The 21,217-nt window shown below is 43.1% G+C and overlaps 1 protein-coding gene across 2 annotated transcripts in view; it reads left to right on the plus strand.

Moving 5' to 3' along the window:
• The first annotated feature begins 6,804 nt into the window (after window positions 1–6,804).
• The window catches only part of LOC111222171 (protein spinster homolog 2), a 64,000-nt gene continuing 49,587 nt past the window's right edge, over window positions 6,805–21,217 (plus strand). For both annotated transcript variants that reach the window (XM_022745766.1, XM_022745765.1), the window contains exon 1: window positions 6,805–7,242. In XM_022745766.1, the coding sequence (XP_022601487.1) occupies window positions 7,011–7,242 (232 nt within the window). In that variant the 5' untranslated portion in view covers window positions 6,805–7,010. The remainder of the gene's footprint in view (window positions 7,243–21,217) is intronic.

Genomic DNA, 21,217 nt, shown 5'->3' on the forward strand with positions numbered 1-21,217 from the left:
GCCGATCAATGAGGGAGCCAGGCGGAGAGCGGATACAGTCAGTGTTTACTCAGGGATGGCGAACATTTTTAGTCGTGAAAACAGACATGTTTTTGGGACGTAGTGAAATAACACGCAACATGGGAGCAGGCCATAATCAGAACGCTGTCCTGATATCAATAATAACCACAAAATGGCTCATGTGCATCACACATATTTACTGCAAGAGAAGAGACAGGTTTGTGGTGTTATAGATTAGCTGCAGAAAAACGATAAGAGTCAGAGCACATTTGTGGGTGTGATGTTGCACTCTCTCCTTATCGCCAGTAAACTGCTGCGGTGACATGACATCATGTAGAGGAAGAGCCTCCTTCGCCCTCTGGACGGCCCCTTATTTGGACAATTACATCATATGGGGCCTTCCTGTCTTTACACCTCAGCTAATAAGGGCAAATACATGTCTCTGTTTTACTGTAAAGTGGCAGGGCAAAATTAAGAGCTGCTGAAAGTGTCACAGAAGAAATCAAAGGATTATTATGTATATGCTACTACGGGGTATTAGAGTTACTTCTACAAAATGCATAGCTCTGTGTGTATTTGATGATGCACAAATGAAATGTGTTGGACTGTAGGGGGGTGAAATTTCACACAGGCATGCACAGATGCAAGATTTTTTTTTAATTGCTGGCGTTAATTAACACAGTGGTTTAGTGATTGTAAATGCAACTAAGCCAGTTGCAGTCAAAGGATCAAATGTTACTGGGAGAAAAATAACACAGTGGAAAAAAATGTGTTATTTCCATCTTGCTATGAAAAATGTGTTTGATATTTTTAGGTAATACTTCAACAAAGTGAAGGATTCTTCCTGTTTGTGTATGATTAACTTTATATTAGGCTGTAAAGCAAACCAATCAAGCTTTTTCTGACTGTCATGCCAGTGACTGGAGCAGGGAGCACAAATGTGGACTACAACGGAAATGCAGCCAAATCTGAGGTTTGGCCTATAATGGCATATGCACATTCTGGTCCTATGTATTTAGCATTCCTGTTTCGGAGGCTTGCTGGCCACTGGGCTGGAGAGAGCTGATTCACAGACACAGCCATGGCAATGGGGTAATTACAAAGAGCCATGCAGCCTATAAATATGAGCCACAGCACCAGGCAGATCTGCAAGTTAGTCTCAGCCACATAGTAGCTCAAATTTCATCAATTAGGCAACGCTTGATGCAAGTTTTTCAGCTGCATGAAGAATGCAGTTGGAGGGGAATTATTCAAACAAAAAAAAAAGGCCGACATGATGATATTGAGGCAGACAGTGGAGTCAGAGCTGGTTTTACCTCCCAGACAGATCAACTGAGACTGATGACCCAGGACCGAGTAGTCCAGCTTGGATGGAGCTGTCGAATAAATAATTAAATGAGCAGATAAGAGACGCCGTCTCTGTCCCTGAACACTATATTTAGTTGCTGCTCTCTCTCTGCCTCCTGCTGCTTCTCTGTACAGTATAGCCCCCCAGATAAGACTTCCATGGAGTGGAGACATCAGCCCAGATCTATTCAAATCCTCAGCTGCTCCTCCACCAGGCAGTCTGTTGCTTGAGTTTGGAAATGTGCACAGCAGGAGGTGGGTGGGTGGGAGTGAGGTAGCTCCAACCAAGCTACTGTCAGGCACAGAGGTCAGGAGGTCAAAGTGGACGAAGAAAGGTCAGAATGGCAGAGCCCACACCTCGAGATCGACCCGAGCCGAGACGGCTCCGTCTCCAAAAACAAATGTATGTGAAGAGAGCGGATGTCGGGTGGTCCAGAGCCACCTGATGTCAGTGAAGGCAGCGTGCTCCCACCGTCTCAAACATGTGTTGATGATAACAGCTTAGTCTTAACAAGGTCTCTTGTTGGGCACATGCAAATATTTAGGCAATTTGACATTATGGTATTGAAAGGGAGGCTGTGTTAATACTTGAATACTACATGAATGGACTCTCTTCTACTTACTGGCCTGTGTGAAACGAGTCCAGTTAGATGCCTCATTGCCTGATCACTGAGTCAGCCAGTTCTACCAGTTGTATGAATTGATGACATGCATCACACAGAAATGAGCTAGAACATTTCTCCTCCAAGAATATACTCCAATTGAATTTGTTGAGCTGAAACGGAGGCCAGAGAAGTGAGTATACAGAGTGATATAACGATGAACTACAAATGACTCCATAGTATTTGAAGAGAAACATCAGAATTAGAATTACACACGTTTTAGTTTTTATCAGGAGGAAACAGGACTCAAAGGAAAACAAGTGATGGATTTGCTCTTTAGATTTGTTCAGTCCAGTTTCAGTGTCTACCTGATGGATGTAACCAAAAAATGTGACATGTGTATTTTTAAGGGAATAAAACCATATAAATGTGACTTTAATCCTCATGTACCGAAACACAAAGGAGAGAATGGCGGGACAACACAAATGTACAGCTGGTTGTTTCTTTTCGTACCTGAACCAAACATGGAGAGGCTCTTTAACGTGTACAGTACATGTACTGTACAGCACATAGCGTTCTCAGGGAAACTGGGACACTTGGTCCGTGGTGCAGGAAAAGGAAACGTGTCTATTTAACTGGATGTAAACTTGGCTGATCGGAGGAACAATAGGAGAACCACAAACTGTTGTGTGATTCCTGTGTTTGAAAGTTTCTTTGATTGACTTTAATTGCTTAATGTTTTGTTAATTTATTTCACTTAAATACCAGAGCCATGGTTGACACAAGAAAAATGTAAAAGATAGAGAATATAAAATAGTTATTTACATAAATTAAAAAGCCACAATCAGATGAAATCACCCTCACTATCAATTACACACAGTGAAGATGACTCTGACACTCTGTGTGCAGCTTTTGGAGGAAAGAGTTGAAGAGCAGAACTGTGGGAAGGATTACCAAGATAACCACAAACAGAACCAGTTTTACACTCATGTAACTGCCTGGACAAGTTAAACAAGAGCTGAGATAATATTCTGACTCTATTACTGACCTGAAATAGTTTACTTGATCAATTTTGTTTATTACAGCAAAACCATGAGAAACATGCTGAACACGCTGCGGGTTCTTGGGCCAAAAGAGGTGGAGACATTTGTACCAGAGCTACAGCTGATAGACACACGTGTCAGTGGGACATTTAAACTTTACTGGCAGACTCATGGTAGAACGCAGAGAGCGTCAGCTTTATCGTCCTGTGGGCACTGGGCCTAGCGATTAGCAGGTTATCTCCCATCCTGCACTGGAGGCTTTGCCCTGAGCTGAGACAGGAAGGAAAGCTGGGGCAGTGACTCAGTGGCCCCAGGCCGTATAGTAGAATAATGCGAGAGATAGGTCCAGGTCCTCCGAGCCACTCTGCACGATGGAAAAACACACAGGATCCCACAGACATGAGCCGCATATCAAACACATCCCAAAGAAAGGGGAGGGGAGGGGTGGGGAGGAGGGGGCTCCAGAGAGGGAGACAGGAACAACTGTTTACTGGGGCTCCCGCCTCAGCCCCTCCACATCAGACCACTGGCTGGTTTGGCTCTCGTCTCTTTTCCTGCATCCTCTTATCCTGGATGTCAGTCTGCAGCGTTACAAAAGCAATTCTTGTCAGTATCACTTGATCATTTTCTGCGGAGCCTGCCAGGCTGCGCTGTTTGCATCATACTTTCCAGATTCGAGCAGAGGGGATTTTCAAACATCAAAGTTATTGGGAAGTAAGTGGATAATTGCTTTGAAAGTAGTTCTGCGAAACAAATGCGTGGACGGGCTTTAGGTTTTACTAGCAGAGCTTTCTCATTCCAATCTAAATAAAACAATACAGGTCAACTAAGTGCATGTGAATGCATTCAGACCTCAGCTCTGATGCCCTGCACAGCAGAGGCCAAGCCAGGATTCAGCCTCCCTCATCTTCTACATAGCTACCTCCCCCCAGACTTTGTTTAGCCCCTCGCTGGTTTAAATCTCTAAATCTCATCCCTGTGTGCTTGTGTTTCAGTGAGGTAGAATAAAACTTCCAGCAGGATGTGTGTCGCACAGTCATTAGTAGGCTGCACGGTTCATCAGGGGAAAAGAGGCCATTGGCCGGTGTCCCCTCTGGCTCTCAGCAAAATCAAGCTAAACTTGTCAGGACGGCCTCCTCTGCACGCCCACCTTTCACACGTACACTGAACTCTGCTCTCACATTAAATCGACATGTCAGCTCGTCCTCTCACCTTTCTGTTCAAATCCCATCACTATGCCTTGGTCCAGACTAATAAAAAATCCCCTTTAAGCTCCACTTTCTGTGACATACAGTCGATCATGTGCACGACGGACTAGTCTGCAACAATTAGCTGGAGATATTTCAGATCCTGTCTGACAGAACACAGATGGCACCAGAAACCATTCTCTGGACTCTCCGTCATCTCACAGCTCGCCACCGTCACTTGTTTCTCAGGCTCATTTCATAAAATGTGATAGCACCGAAAATAATTATTGAGGTGAGAATGCTTAGGCCTATTCATTTTTCAAATAATCAAACAACGTGACGTGCAACGTTTCAGGACTCACCTTCCTCAGATATATTTAAGCCTTGGTTGTAATTAGTTGAATATAAACTGCAGCATTAATAAAGGGAGTCATATTCAAATTTTGTATGAGATCAGCAAAGAGCAAAGTCCCTGCAGTCGTTTAAAGCTTCGCATGTCTTCCTGCTGTGTAGACTGTGATGAAGTTGGGGGCAGTGGTGGCTGCTGAAACTGTCAGAACTCTGCCAGTTGTTTTGTGTTCATCTTTTCTTAACCGAACCGGATGATTTTTTTTTTTTTCCCTGAGTTTATTCTGTAACCGCCGGGAAAACCACAGACAAACACGTCCAACAGTAGGATCCATCCAGCCTTATTCTCCCTCGACCGCAGCGTCCTGGTAAACTCGTTGGGATGAAGATCTTTTCCAGAAAACAGTTTACAAGTAAATGTGACTTATAAATGTTCATCACGGTTGCTCACACACAACAAGTTTACTCTGTCTAATTTTTTTTTTTTTTTTTCCTTTTTACAGCAGGAATCATTTGGTGCAAAACTCAAAACTGGGTCAGAGTGAACAGTCAGTGGTTTCATGGTTCTACTATTCTGGTGTGTGAAAAATAACTACTGCTGTTGTCTTCTGTGAAAACATCTCCCAGATGTGTGCAGTGCAGGAAACCCAGAAGACGAGCAGGAGATTGAAAATGACAAGAAGCTCGGCCCTGAGATGTAGTTACAGTGAAGTTTTAGGTAGATTTCTCTATTTTTTTTTTTTTTGTCAATGTGAAGTCAGACTTTGCTGAGGACTCAGCAGAGTCATAGCAGGAATTCCACAGCAGCTATTGGCTGACTGCTGAGCACATCTCCACGGATGCTGTAAACCACAGGAGGTTGGATATCATACCTCTCCGTTATTATCTTGTTAAATCACTCGAATGTGGGTATTTCCTTAATTTTTTACCACAGAAAATAATAAAATAAAATATCAACATGCAGTTATACAGTATAGGATGATAATACTGTATTTAATTATAAACAGATAAAAAATACATGGATCCCTCTCTTGTCTCACAGTATTTTTTTTAAAATTATGTCACAGATTATTTTGGTTTTCATTACAGGAATTCATAATGAATGATTCTGATGATGTCTGATAATATTTGATGATATTTGATGACTACTGCCCCCACATGACAAGCTCAGTGGGAGTTTAGGACACACAAAAATGACTCCACTGAAACTCTCATTTCTTCTGTCTGCTTGCTTGAAAAACAGAGTTAAATAAGTGTGGACCTTTATCCATATTTAGTAATTTAAAAAAATGATTTGACACATTGTAATTTGCAGTAATAAGTTATGCAAGTTATTTTAAGTGACCTTAAAAGGTTCTGTCAGTTTATTGTGCAATTTATCAATTCAAATGCACTTCTGTCAGAGATCAGCTGTTTGTGGTGGGAAACCAGCGTTGCTTAGTTGAACTGAAACTTTATTTGACATCTAATTCCCACACACTTTGACAGATGGTCCCTCACACCTGAATTAACTCAAAAGCAATATGATCTTTTTGTTCAGTAATTAGTTATCAATTAGTCATGTTATTCATTGAGCCATGTGCAGCCCACGTCTCTGCACAAAGACACCTTTGACTTTTAATTTCATTCTGCTTCACATAAGATCCCACAGTGTTGTTTCTCATGATGCAACATCTTTGTAAGTTACACTTAATCTTAAATGAAGCATGCAGTCTTTGATTAGGGAAGCTAAGGCAGTCAGTATGACAGAGTCTGTGGATATTATACTAAATCAATAAAGCTTGACATTTCAGATTCATAGGGAGGAAAAAATATATACAAATAAATGTATTTAGGAGCCTTTACTAAAAATAAGAGCACATCAGAGGCGATTCAGTAGCTTCCTCTCATCTCTAAATGTGTCTGTGCAACACACTTTAGTGACCTACTTCTATCAGCCTATGCTTATTGAGTAGTAATAATAGTAATATTTTCTCCTTCAGCAGTCATCGCTCCCTTATAATTTTGATAGATGAGCATGAATAAGATAAAAATAAATAAATGCACAAAAGAATAAAGTCACACCCACCCACCCATTTCCCACCACAGTCAGCTCCTTAGAAATAACAGAGGTTTTTCCAACAGCTCTCCGATTGCAATTCTGCTGCACAGTATCAGGTGCAGCTCCATCATTCGCTGCCGGCTTCAGGGGAGGAGTTTCACAGCCAAAAAAAAAAAAAAAAAAAAAAAAAAAAAGCTAAGGAGCGCTCAGCTCGTCCGTCACCTCACACTGTTAGAGAAATATGTTCCCGAGAAGAGCGGCTCCTGCGCTTCAACACTTGAGACAACAGTTTCACTGCGACTAATTTCAACTGAAATCACAGAGCACCGCAGAGTCTGCTCCTTGTCCAACTGTTCTCCTCTTCCTTCTCTCTCTAGCTCTGGTTTTTTTTTTTTTTTTTTTTTTTTTTTTTTTTTCTGCGCTGGATCTTTCGTGCCAGAAAATGTGTGTGGAGAGCGATGGATGCGAGATTGAAGGCTGCAGCAGTTCGGATGAGGTGCGCACGCTGTCGGGCAGCATGAGTCCCGGACTGAAATCCAACCCGGATCTCCACCCGTGCAAACCCGGGCAGAAATTCCGAGCCGCGCTGCTCAGATGCCGCTCACCGGCTGCTGCCGCCGGGATCCTCAGTTTTGGGAACGTCCTGAATTACATGGATAGATACACTGTAGCCGGTAAGAGACCTGATCTCTCTCTTTCTCTTAGAGCTATGTCAGAATATTGTTTTATTAATCTTTATTTATCTGAGCGGCCCCGGTAGAGAGAATAGCGCAGCTTTATTTCTCTGCTGGAGTGATTTTAGATGCACTAATTGCCCGTGAGCTGCTTCGCTCCTGTGGAGCAGCTCACCTCAGTGAGACGGGCGGAACAATGGGTTTGCCCAAGCGCAGTGGACAATCTGCTAAAGCACAAGGCTGTTAGATGTTTTCATCGTTGTAGTCTCTGTAGTGTGTAGACTCTGTAGTGTGTAGTGTGTAGTGTGTGTGTGTGTGTGTGCGCGCGCGCGCTGTGATTCAATCAAACTGATAACCCGCAAGTCCTCACTATCACTCAACAAAATTCTTGACATGAGTGGTTTTACGCGGGGCTGGTAGATAATTGCTGATTGAACAATTAGAGCGATCAGCTCTCCATCACCGAACCTGACTGCATGCTTTCACACACGGCGTTTGTGTGTGTGCGCGCGTGCGTGTGTGTGTGTGTGTGTGTGTGCGTGTGTGTGTGATGTCGCTGTGAACTCATCTGTCAGAGCAGTTTCGGCTGCTGCAGAATGAGCGACAGAGATAGAGGGAGCGTATCAGTGTGAGGAATCACTCATTAGCTCCTTGCTGTTTCTGGGAGCGACTGAGTCCAACATCTATCCGCTCTGTGCTGCAGCTCGCTGTGTGATGCTGCGATCAGGCCATGTGGTGTTCATCCTCCTCTGGTGTCCGCATTTTCCTCAGACCCGGAACATATTCTGTTGAAACTGGACACAGTGTGCAGATGTAGTAGTGGAGTGTTTTAAAATGTGGAAGGAGCGTTTGGTTTGAAGTGATTGTGGCTCAGGTGAATGATTATAGAGAAGTCAGGAGATAAAGCAAATAATATTTATGTCTTATAAAGTGATTAATAGATTAAAATTGTTATTCAACTAGTTCAGCATGTTCCTGTGGGCATCAGGAAGGTCCTCTGGTAGATTTGTATTTGATTAGTTGATTATTATGGATTCTTTGTAAAGGAAAATTGCATATAACCCCTTGTTTCAATTGATAACTGTGTGCAAATAAAAGATTAAAAGATGAGTTGAATTAGACCAGATAGACATTTTTATTCTCATCTTAGCTTTACCAATATTTAGTGAGTGGATTTTAGGCTGATTAATGGGCACTGGACTGTGGCACTGAAAGGGTTAAAATATTGCTGCAGCATGGAGAATGAAGGGAAGTGTGTTCAGGGCGAGAGACTCCTCTGTACAAAGACATGCTTTCCTGGTTAAAGTGTAAGTTTCTGTTGGTGCACTCACTGACTTGACTTACATGATACAGTCACTCAACAGAAGCGCACTTGAAAAATCTCACCCGTTATTTGTTACATAATTATCTGACATTAATATTTCTAAAACTGATAAATCAGTAAAAAAAACAATAGTGTAATTTCCTTGCGTGGCCCCTAGCAGACAGGAGTGGCTAATGCAAACAGAACAATGTGTAGACGGAAGTGGCCACATGCCTGTGGCTCATCATCCTGAAGGCTTCAGGTCCAGACTGTCAACTTTCAGGAGTCGAGCCACGCAGGAAGGAAGCCGTGAATGAACATTACAGTGGGGAGGGATTTAGCTGCTCGACCTACAGCCACACCAAGAATGCGTTGATGTACAGTGGCATATCTAATCTCAGCATCATCAAGCACCACTCGGTCACAGCAGATAAAAGCCACATCCTCATCCTCAATCATGGCTGAGTCAGTCTCCTTCTAAAGCAGCGATTTGTACTCCTGTCTGCGTACACCTCCTCACGCTTTGATCAGAGGAAACCCCTCATTAAGGGGGCTCGGAAAATAACTCTATTCTCCCCTGTCCTCTCCATCATGATCCCGCCTCAGTAATCCGCCTCGGCTCTTTACAATACCTCATGAACAGCAAGGGAGAAAATCCTCTGCAAAGCCGTTAACTTTGCTGGATGTCCGCGTGCCTGCTGTGCTGTGACAGGAGAGGAAGAGTGACTGATGTGAGATGAGGAGAAAGTGGAAGCAGGGAGACGGAAGAAAGTGCAGGATGGTGGGGTTGGGGCAGGATGGGGGGGAGGGTGGGTGGGTGGGGGGGGGGTTGTTGGTGCAGCAGCCTGGGCTAACCCTCGTGGAGAGAGGCTGCGCTCAGTGCATGTGGTGCAGAGGGTAGGTCCTTGCCACCTGAACGCTACTGGACTCCTTTGCATTATGCATGGGGCAGCATGTGCGTCAGACAGTCACACAGAATGAGGAGGAAGGGCAACCATGCACATCCAACGTAACTAATACACACAGTACGAGCTGATCTGCCATTCTCCCTCCTGCCTCCATCTCCTTCCATCTCTCTCTCTCTCTCTCTTCTCCTGCTGTGTGAGCTACGTTGCAGCAGTAATTAGATGCTGGAAGCAGCAGCAGCATCTGTGTTGGTCGCACACAGTGTGTAGTGTGTGTATTCTGCCCCGGAGCTGTGTGATATATCAATATAAAGTCATTATTGAGCTGTCGGGGATGCCAGTTATTGTAAAAACTGGACATTTGGCTTAAACATCGTTGTTTCCTGATGCAGTTTCTGAGCTTATTAGATTTTTCTAACTGAAATGAAGTATCAGTTTGTTTACTTTCCATCACCACCTCCCTCCTCCTTACATACCCATCTCCTCTTAGCTCTCTGTCTCTTCTCGCTTCCATCCACTCTGCGCTCTGCTTCTCATTCAAACCCTTTCAGTAGCAGGTACCCAAACTCATAGATCTTAATGTCAATTAAGCAGGCATGAGTGCACACCCACACAAAGCACACACTCACACACACACACAGACACACACACACATGCACACGCACATATTAGAAAAGACTCTCCCCACCATTTCAAGAGGGGCTGAATGAGAGAGGGGAGTTGTGAGGGGAGGGGCTGGCTGCTGCAGTGGCAGGCAGGCAGAGGGAAGTGGATGCAGAATGCAGGCGGCGCCAAGCCTGAGCGATGCTGCCCCGACGTCAAAAGCTCTTTGTACCAACAGCCATTACTGTAGTGTGTGCGGATCACTAAAGCATTGTCACAGAGACAGAGGGTGACCATTCCTGACACCGGGGCTATTCTGCTCCACAACAATGATGGGAAAATTGCACCCAGCAATGCACATCAGCTGTGTGAAAGAGACTTGGATCTTTCTGTTAATCCCTCGTGGCAGAGGTGAAGCCACACACACACAGACACACACACACACACAGACACACACACACACATAAACAAAACAACAGCACATACAAACTTGCACTTTATGGTTCCAACACTTTACTTATCCAAGATGATGGTAAGAACCACAAAAGAAGAGAGAGATCACAATTTCTTTTTTTTTTTATGGTGAGGTTCTTTTGTTCTGGGTTCGATAGATTTACTGCCAATATGTTTTATACAAGACTTGAATATTTAATCCCTCCACTTTGTGAGGAGCGACAGCTTCAAAACAAAATAATTATATGAGAAATAAGCTGCTGCGCATAGAAAGGCATGTTTCAGATCTCAGTATGGCTCCATAGACAGACTGACAATTAAACACAATATTGGTTCATTCGAATCACAAAGCAGAAAAGTGAAGCAAATGTAATGACACTGAGTTAGTCTTCAGTCCGGGAATGAAACTGACTGTGATGTATGTGAACTTTTTAACTTTTCCATCCCCTGAACTCCACTTTCCACCCCTTTTAAAAACGCATTTTCTGTTTCACTGATGTCATGCGGTGTGTTCTGGGATCATCAAAGTGTTACAGGGAGTTCAGTTCAAATTTTCTGCAGTTTCCATATTTTCTATGTTGTGGAATTGGCAGACAGCGGTCTGGCTTTTGTCAGACACACTTATGAGCCAAATCCAAGTGTGAACAGGCACAGAGGAGACCACTAAGATTAAGTTTCATGAATGCTGATGAGAAGGAGAGTGTGAGTAACAGCAGTCAGCAGTGAATTGGACTCGAGGCTTCAGCTGTTCAGGCCTGATGTAGAGCTCTGCCTCAGAAGCCTGTGCTTGTTTTTGCAAGGCAGAAACAGGGAGCGTCTGAGACATTGGAGGAGTGTCCCCATCAGGTCGATCACTCACTCACTTACTGCTCACTGCTTTTCAGAATAGCAGCGTGCGGGGAAATGAGATGGAGACCCGACCATACAAGATTGGAGTGGAGGACGGTGCAGCTGGATGAGTTACGATGCTCTGGCTGGGTCACTTGCGTCTGGCCTTTGGAAGCAGCCGTTTAACCCACAGCCACTTATATTCCATTTGCTTTTCAGAGTTCATAAGAGCTCTGAGATTTAGAGGGCCACTGCATTTAATTTAATTTGAGGTGGCTTTGAAACCTTAAATCCCGGTGTTGGTGCCACTGTAGTCCCACAGCAGACAGTCCAAGCTCCTCGACAGCTTATCATATAGAGGGGATTAAGTGTTTTTCAGAGAATATGAGGATATGTGAGGCAGACACTCAGCACTTAAAGTTATTTGCTTAGTAAGTAAGTAAACCCTGATCTGCGTTAGCTCCAGCCACCCCCCTGTGTGCCCCCAGAGTCACCCCCTCAGCCAGCAGAGGCACAACTTGTGGGGTGCTGACTGCAGCCTAATCTGTGCTGAGCAGAGATGCCGGGGAGCTGCAGATTAAAGCCTCTTCAGGATGAGTTGTCTCAGTCAAGCTGTCATTCCAGGAATGCCCCAAAACAGGGTCACATCCCATTGGACAAGTGCGAGACCCTTGCATGTGAACTTTTGGCATCTTGCTTATAGACACAGATGACAGTGTGGTAATAATCCTCTTAAGGCAAGCTCTTTGTTACCCAGTCATAAAGATGCAGCAATCCGTCCAGTCCGACAGGCTATGCAGATTAATTCCTGTTAGCTTTGTCCAGTTCTTTCGTGGATACTCATTATCAGTGTCCACATAGACCTGAGGCATTCTTCTGCATTAGCATTTTCCACTTTAAGCAACGACCAGGTAAATCCTTTACTCATTTTCTGTCCTTTACAGGCGTCTCCATGAAACGTCACATCCCAAAGAGCTGCTTCTGACTGGGAAGAATGTGCACCACTTTCAGTTCCACAGAGAAGTGAAGATAGTGTCGGTGTCTGTCGGGGGGGAGATTTAGAAATGAATCACAATTACGAAAGTGGATGAGGGTATCGCGGCGTGACAGTTCAAGTGTAGAGTGTCTCTGTGACATTTTTCTAGCTGCTGGTAGAAGCTCGTCACAGCAGATCTCCTCAGTAACATGAAGTGACGGAACATGTCAGGGTTCGACATACAGGAAGTGTCTTCTCACTACTAAACCGTATGAGAGGCTGTGTGGGCCAGCGCTCGAGTTGCTTTGGGGTTTAGCCGTTGGTTGTTTCACCCTCTCTTGTTTTATAGCGTTCACATTAAAGGTCTCCAAACAACAGCAGAGGCATTAAAAAGATGGAGGGGCCTCTAGTAATTTACTTTATAGGGTTGCTGCCTCTTTCTTGCCGTGCTTTTTTCATCTCATGTCAAGCTGGTTTGAATTAGACAAATTGTACTGTGCGAGAAGAATCTCTCTCTCGTCTCTTTGAAAGACAGCATCGTCACTTCAGCACGGTTTTTCATGTTACTGTATTTCAGCATTTTCCAAAAACACCGTTGACAGCAAAATATTGACACTCTTCACCAGATGTTAAAAAAAGCGAAGTCCTTTAACAATTACGTGACATCCTTCCAAGTGGACTTTTCCAGACTGGTTTCCCACAGATATCCCACTAATCTCTTTATGTCTGTATCCTAGCGTGCCATTCCCACTGCTGTGAGAAAACAGTCTGTGTGTTCTTTAGGCTCTGATTTAGCCGATGTCTGTAATAGTAACCGATGGAATTAGACGGAGCTTCTTCCTCTGCCAGTGCAGCCCCTTTCATGTGGCTACTCCAGATTTTACCACAGAGTAGACGCACTTCCCTCGCAGCAGCTCTCACCCTGTGACCCTCCAGCTATGAACGCACCATTTCATGACCCTGCTGCTGGTCACTCTGGGGTGACTCTCTGACTCTTCCCCCCCTCCCACAGCTGTTATTTTGGCATTACCCCAACCTTGCATCCTATATCACTCATCACAGCCATGAAGCCATTACATGTGTTGCATTCTGGAGAGGATATTTTTACTCAGTCTATAAACCAGAGGTTCTCAAATAGTGAGTGGAAGGGGAGGCGGGTGGGAGGGGCGGAGGGAGAGACGTGAGGCAAAGATACAGTGTGAGGTGAAAGGGACAGGTACACCCCGCTGTTCTCAAAACAATGGGAAGTTAGTTATTTAGTTTGGCGCATGGATTTGGCCCCACTCACCAGCACAGTGAGCAGTTACAGCTGCAGCAGCTCATGGAGGCAACTGAGCTACTTTAAAAGCCCAATTACTCAGTCAGATCTGAACACACGTGATAATATGTATATTTTTAGATTCAGCGTGATTTACACTTTAGGAGGACGTCATTGTATCTGATGTCCATTATGAATCAACATCCATAAATTGGCTTAGAAATCATTAAAAATGCCCCTTATAACTCCAGAACTTCACATTTTGAGATGGTCCTCTGTACATCCATGGGTGCGTCGCAGACAGGAACTGCTAATAGCTAATTCGGCATATTTTTAATGGTGCCAATTTGCCAAAATGTAAACAAATATGAGCTGAAAAATGTGGCAATGCAGCCCACAGCTTGTTCACCGACTCCAGTCTGGCTCCTGTTTACAAAATGCCACATGTCCATTTAGAAGAAAACCTCACGCCAAGTTTTTAACAAGATCTAATATCAGGCGTTTCAACATACAATGACAACAGTGCCTGCTCAAGCTGCCTGTTGATCTTTGACGTGGAGGAGACTGATAATCGCTGACCTCCCCTTTGTCATCAGAGGAGTATTTATGGCTGTAAGGATGTGACAGTGGTGTTTTCTGTGGTGTAAAGAGTTTGCTTTAGGATTACAGCCCCGAGATAAATATAGTTAGTTCAGTCCAAACTCCCAATCTCTATCCACCCCTTTCCAAACTCACATCCTAATTGTTAAAATTGTGCCACTCCCTTCCTGTCTCATTATCTGACAAGATTGGAGTGTTTACCTGAAGAAAGAGCCCAAATTTGTCTGTTCAGGCAGTCGACAAAATTACAGGAAGGAAGGAGGACAGATAAAAGATGTGTTGAGCACTTCGCTGTGTTTGACACGCCGTCAAATAACAGTTCATCCCTGCTTGAAAATATGTGATAGGAAAGAATTTCTTCACTCCCAGCATTCTGTTTTGATTATTACAGCAAATTTTAACAGGGAAATGTTGGAGCAGCAGTGTTGCTGAAATAAAGAGCCTACACTGAGAAAAAAATACTAGACATTTTCAGAGTAGAACAATCAAAAAATACATAAACCATTTTTTTTTTTCTTTTAGTCAGACGACTGACCTTTTCACTGCTCAGACTGCACTGTAAATTTCCCTTTCCTCCAGCCACCCCAAACACTCTGTGACATTCACGTCCATTTCAACACACACACCAAGAGAAATCTTTTTTTTTTTTTTTTTTTAAACAGAGAGAGAAAAACACAAAGGAACACAAACAAGTCAGATTTCTGTGTTGTGAAGGTCATATTCAAATGCTCCCCTGAGCCAGGTGCTTTGGCTCAGACCACTGACACATTCGATGAAGAAATGGAAATAGAAGAAAATGCAATCTATTTCGTATCCTTGTGAAACACACAGACTCTGAATATTGATCAACACAACAGTAGCCTGGAATTTGTTACTAGTGATGAAACTGTAATGTCCAGGGAAGCAATGAAATTGGATTTTTCTCTGACACATTAACAAGTTGTTCTTGAGAGGATTGGAATCTAATATTGACCTGCTCGCAACACAAGTTACACCCAGCGGTTGTGAAAGCAGGCCTGCAGCTCACAAGTAATATTAGCTCTCAGCCCCTGGAAGTGCCCACAGCTGCTGAAATAATATTTAGAGTGCTTATTTACAGCAGCCCTATATTTGAAAAGCATTCCTTTTTGAGGGAAATGTAATCTTTTTCCCCATTTACATCTGATAGAGCAAATAGTGGAGCCTGGCAGAGGGATTATGTAATCTTTTATATCCACCAATCCGGACCTGGATAAGGTCTTGTGTGTGTTTGTGTGTTCGCTCACATTTTTGATTTCACTCGTGGAGATCCGTCGTGTTGTCAGAGCTCGATGAGGTTGCAGCTGGATTTTCATTACAGTGTTTGGCGTATGCATTACTGTGTTTGTGGGAAGAGCTGGGGGTGAATGAGGGCGCTGCCCTCTGTCAAACACTTGGATCTTCACTTGGCAACGAGAGCTCTGAACACCACCACAACACCACACACACACACACACACACACACACACACACACACACACACACAAACACTGACAGCCCTAGTGGGATTTTCTGCTGTAAAAGGTTCACACTTAGGGTTGAATTCCTATGAGACTGTGTCATTGATTTTGTCTTTCCAAGACGTCAGTGCTGTCGCAGGGACAACACATATGCACACATACATTATGTGCATATGCAGCTATTAAACTTCATGTTGGGCTACAGTCTGGCAGCATCACATTATCTTTTTATTATCCAATCAGTTCAGCCACTTGTTGAGATTCTGACATTTTTTTTCACTGCACAGCTCGATTATCAGGCAAGTAAACTTTTGCAATAGTCTTTTTTGTTTCTGCACCGTGGGAAAATTTGCTTCTGAGAGAATGGCAGGTGCAGTTTAGGTGTTTGTTGTATACTGGAACGTGTGGGTGGATTATTACAGCATTCTTTTGATTCCTCTGCACCATAATGTTTACTGGATGGTCCATGTTTAAATGCAGAACTCTGCAGGCAGCCTGTCACCACACCACTTCAAAAAGATCACATTTTAATCTCATGTATTTATAACACTGACCATGTAGCATTATACAATTTGGCTGAAGTGAAGGTGGTAGTTGTGGCATAAAATGCTATGGTACTTTTGCTCAGTGATGTTTGGGACAGGACTGCAGTCGTCCGTGTTGCCATTGAGGTTGTTGATGTTGTATCTGGGCAGCACAACAAAGCAAAGCTCGTGCATATTTCTCAGTATAGTTCAATGACTGACTGATAACTGTGGAAGCCCCGAGGTTGTGTTGTATGCTGCAGGTACGTGGGCTGTTCTTTAATGAAACAGGCTTGGTATGTGGAGGAATTTTACAGAGGAACAAAAAAGACGCCTCTGTGTGTTTCCCATGTCAACAAGAGCTCAAACTCACCTCACAGTCACACCTCACTGACTGACAGAGACTGTCCTCCAGAGTTATTTTTTATTGTTTGGCGGCGCAAAGACGGGAGCAAAGGAGAAAGTTGGATGACGTTGTCTGAAGTGCGACAAAGTCCACATCAGGAGGAAGCGGGGATGGAGGGACAGGTCATGTGAAACCAATCAATTTATTTCTTTATTTCTTTTATCTGTGAACCTTCCTGCGTGTTTGTTATTGTAACCGTGGCGACGACGGTCATCTAACCATAAGGAAGTACTTGTTTAAACACAAATCATGATCATTTCCTAAACCTAACCAAACCGCCAGCGTTCTATAGGTTTAACAGCATATTCATTATTGTTACCATGGCGACGCCTGCCACTGGTATGCTCCAATGGGTCTATGGGTAATGACAAATGACCCTATATGGATGTTTAGGTTGGAGGACTTGTTGGACTGAAAAGTCATAGAGTTTTAGAAATGTGGTCACAAAGTTTTAATGTAAAATTTCCCTTCGAGACCAACAGAAGATTTAAAATGGCACCTGAGGTCATTCTTTATAAGTTTGTGCAAAAAGACAAAATTTGGGTTTCTCAGAGTGTTTGATGAAATAGCAGTGGAAGTAATGAGATGCATATCTAATTCATGAGACAATGAAAGATGAACCCCACAGCTTTAAACCCCATAACTGGGAAGAAATTGTGTTTGAAATTAGAGGCTTCCACCTTAAAAGAAGACACAGTGTGAGAGTGGCATTAGTGTGGTTGCTTCTGTACATCATGGGCGATATGTGTGCAGCTGTAGAGAGGTCACCTTGACAGCATCTGAATAAAAATGTTTTATATGTCTGACTGGCTGCAGCTCTTATGAGAATTTAAGAGGAAGAGGAAGTCAGAAGATAAAAAAAAAACATGTTTGAAATTCATATTTATACATTTATAAACTTCAGGGAGTCATTATAGCATTAAAGTAGATGTTAGGGTATAGACAGTGCAGCAGACACACAGTATATAGCCAGTTATACTGGATAGAAGTGACAGATATATCCCATTAGCTGAAGTAGAGCATCTGCAGGAGTGACCATTTTTTTTGTTTTGACTAATTTTCATTAAAAAGTCAAAATGGCAAATCAATTTTAACCAACTTTTATCTAAATTCAGTATTCTTAAAACCTGTTCTCACCCAGATTTGTGTATTGATAAAGCAAAATAAAAGTGTCATAGATTTTAGCCATATGAGAGAGCTGGAATCCGACTAGCTCTTCGGTTTGTGGAGCCTAAGCGCTGTGATTATGCAGAGAGGATAGCTGTGCTGTAGTTGTTTGTTGCTAAATTGAGCTGAAAATAAAAATCTTCTTTTTACATTGGCTTGGGGTCATTTCTCCCCCTCTCTTTATGCAAGAAAGCACTGAGGTGTAGACAGTCAGTTTGACAGCCTGTGGACTTCTTATCGTTATGCATCACAACTCACACTGTGGCTGAATCAATGGGAAGTCAGATGAAATAGATGAGCCAGGTGTCAGGCAGAGAGCACAGAGACTTATATGGTTTATAAGTATTTAAATAAATGTATCAGCAACATTTTAGAGAATTCTCCTTTATGTGTCAGTAATTAAAAATGCTTTGTGTAAATGTGTGTCATTAAGTTGACTATAGGTACAGTTTATGATAATTATGAAGTAAGTTGTTTCAGTACCCCCTGTGGTGGATTCCTCTCAACCTCATAAAAGCACAGAGACACCAGAAGAGGAAGAGAGTGAGCAGAAATGAAATCTCATTAAAAATCACTACATAATGACTTTAATCCTCCACACTGTTATGTAAAAAGCACTGGGATTACTGTGTGTTTGTGCACACACATAATCACACATATTCCTGCACGCACACATCCACACACACACACACACACACACACACACACACACACACACACACACACACACACACACACACACACACACACACACACACACACGGTAATGTAAGAGAACTTTTACCCCTGCGTTCACATAACCAAATATTTTCATAAGGAACACGGCATTGTGGGTGTAAGGGTGTTTGTGCTGTATGTGTGTTTTTAGTCACGCTAACAGCAAGAGGCGAGGCGATGAAGTTTTGCAGACGTTCATGTCCGACTCATGTCCTGAAATTGTACTGTGATGCTAATTAGCAAATGTTAGCATGCTAACACGCTAAACTAAGATGATTAACGTTGTCTGCTAAATATCAGCATCGCCAAATTGAGCATGTTACCAAGCGGACGTTAGCAATTAGCTCGAAGCTCTGTGTTTTACTATGTGCAGAGTGTTACATTGCTGGTGTTTGACCCTCTGGTTAAGATGCCAACTGTCTGAACACTTGAGAGCTCATTATTTCATCCTGTTTCTAATTGCTGCTTTCAAGTAGAAATTTCAGGATGCATACGTGTCAGTATGTATTGTATGAGAGGCATAAGACCATTCTGGATCTGGTTCTTTTTTAGGGTTTAATGGTCAGCCAAACTGAATGTAAACCTCAGGGGAATTTTTTTGGGGTTTGTGAACGGGACAATGTCCGTATCACTTCTCTAAATACACTGTTTGAGGCTCCCTCCTCGGCTCTGATTTTCTCTGGTTAATGTGGATCCTTTTCAAAATTCCACATAAATAGCACTCCTCCAGGTCCACATTCAAGGTTGAGTTCAGCTGCTGTTCAGTATTCCTCAGAGACGCTGGCGTGAACGAGTGCAGCTCACGGAGATCCCCGGGCAGTAACAGTCTCATCTCATCTCAAATACCTTTGCTTCGCCTCACTGCGTCTCTGTCCAATACATCTAATGCATTATCTCATACGAACAAGTGGGCTACCACCTGGATGTATTATTGATGAGCTATAGGTTTAGTCTGCTCCCCTGATGCTTCACTGTGCATCCTCTCAGCTGCCATCAAATATTTAGCACGTACTGGCTGGGACTAATGCACCGCGGCCCCTCAGCTGAATTCAAGCTTTTGATTAGTGAAAGAAAATTAAGTGAAAAAAAAACCCTTTTAATCAAAGTGGTAAGGCTGGCAAACCTACAGGCCTTTTCATTTGATTCATCCCCAGTCACAAATTTAGAAGATTAGAGTGAAAGCTGCCTCAAATGTCAAAGTGGTTGTATCACAACAGCATATTCATCTTCACACAGGCCAGAGCTCTGATCTGAAGTCATTCATCTTGGTGTGCGACAGGGCTGGAGTGGCAAAATGAAAGAAGAGGAAGTTTTATTTACGCTTTTTGTTGTCCGAATTTACATTTTTTTTAATAGCACATAGAAAAGTTTGAATCCTTTTTCCTTGAATAGCTGAGTTTCACAGTCAGTTTTGATAAAATTCATGAAACTGAAACATTATAGTCAGCAAAATTAAAAAAAAAGAAACATGAACTGAAACCACAACGTGCCGTTATCACAGTAACTTATACTGTTTGTTTGGATCTACTTCCTTAACGTGCACACATGTGAGTTGTAGTGATAGCGAGAGAAAGTAAAAACTGTTTGAGTGACACATCCATCAGTAGAAAACTTATCAGACACTGAAACATTGCACCGTGGGTTATAATACTATGAGCAAAGGTTTTAAAACTCTGGTGGTTGTCACAGCGACACTATTCATGTCACAAAGTAACCTACCATGAATGTGCACCTGTATTCAATATATTTCAGTATATTATTTCTTTTCTTTTCTTTTCTTTGTTTTTGCCAGAATGCTTTGAATCAGAACCCAAGCTGTGTCAACACCGTGGTCTCAATGAAATGAATGAAGAATGAAGTTTTTTTTGAAGCAGCATTACTGTCGGTCTGAACACGGCTCTACAGGATAAACCAAAAACTCTTTTAGCATTAGCAGACCCTCTTCAAAAAGGCTAATAAAAGATCCGACTGAAGAATCAATAATAATAAACAAATGAGTGAGAATAAAAAGCTATATCGGTGTAACATGCTCAGTATGGCAGTCGGATCATGCAGGTCCAGGTTTAGGTGGGTTTTATCTTTCATTCTCTCCCTCTGTGGTGACAGTAGCTGCGTTTCATTGTGTCCTGCTGAATTTTCTTGTAAACAAATGTTGAGTAAATTTCTTTCCACATTAAACATCTGCAAAGCTGATTGTTTACATTCATGGCTGTAGAAACCCACAGCAGAATGTAAATGACGCTGCTCATGTGCTCACATGCATGTACAGTGTGCGTCCTCGTGAACATGTCTGACACAAACAAAACAAGGACCCGCTTGTAAAAAATAAAGTGCGAAGAAACTCCATCGGGTGTCTTTAATCAACAAGACTCACTCTCAGATGGAGAAGGTTTTTCTCTCGCTCCTACACAGACGCCCCTCAGCTCATTGGTAGAGTCTTACTGTATTCTCACACAGTGAACAGCACGAGTGGTTTTGGGTGAGGTTGTGACTCTAACTTGCTACCAATAAAGAAGCAGGCGTTGAACTTTCTAGCACACAGTCACACTCCTCACCTCTTGCTGATTTTATTGGGGGAATCCACCTCTTGCAGGGGCTCTGCAGCCCTCCCCGTGCAGGCGGCTCTACACACTGTTTCTCAGACATCTGCAGCACGTTTCCTCTCTGTGTGGCAGGGAAAGGAAGTGGAATGGAAAAAGCTGTCCCCCGCCCACTGCGGCCACATTGCAAGGGAGGAGAGCAGTCGGTCAGGAGCCC

This window comes from Seriola dumerili, unplaced genomic scaffold, assembly GCF_002260705.1.
Source record: "Seriola dumerili isolate Sdu_G_001 unplaced genomic scaffold, Sdu_1.0 BDQW01000091.1, whole genome shotgun sequence".
Taxonomy (NCBI): Eukaryota; Metazoa; Chordata; class Actinopteri; order Carangiformes; family Carangidae; genus Seriola; species Seriola dumerili.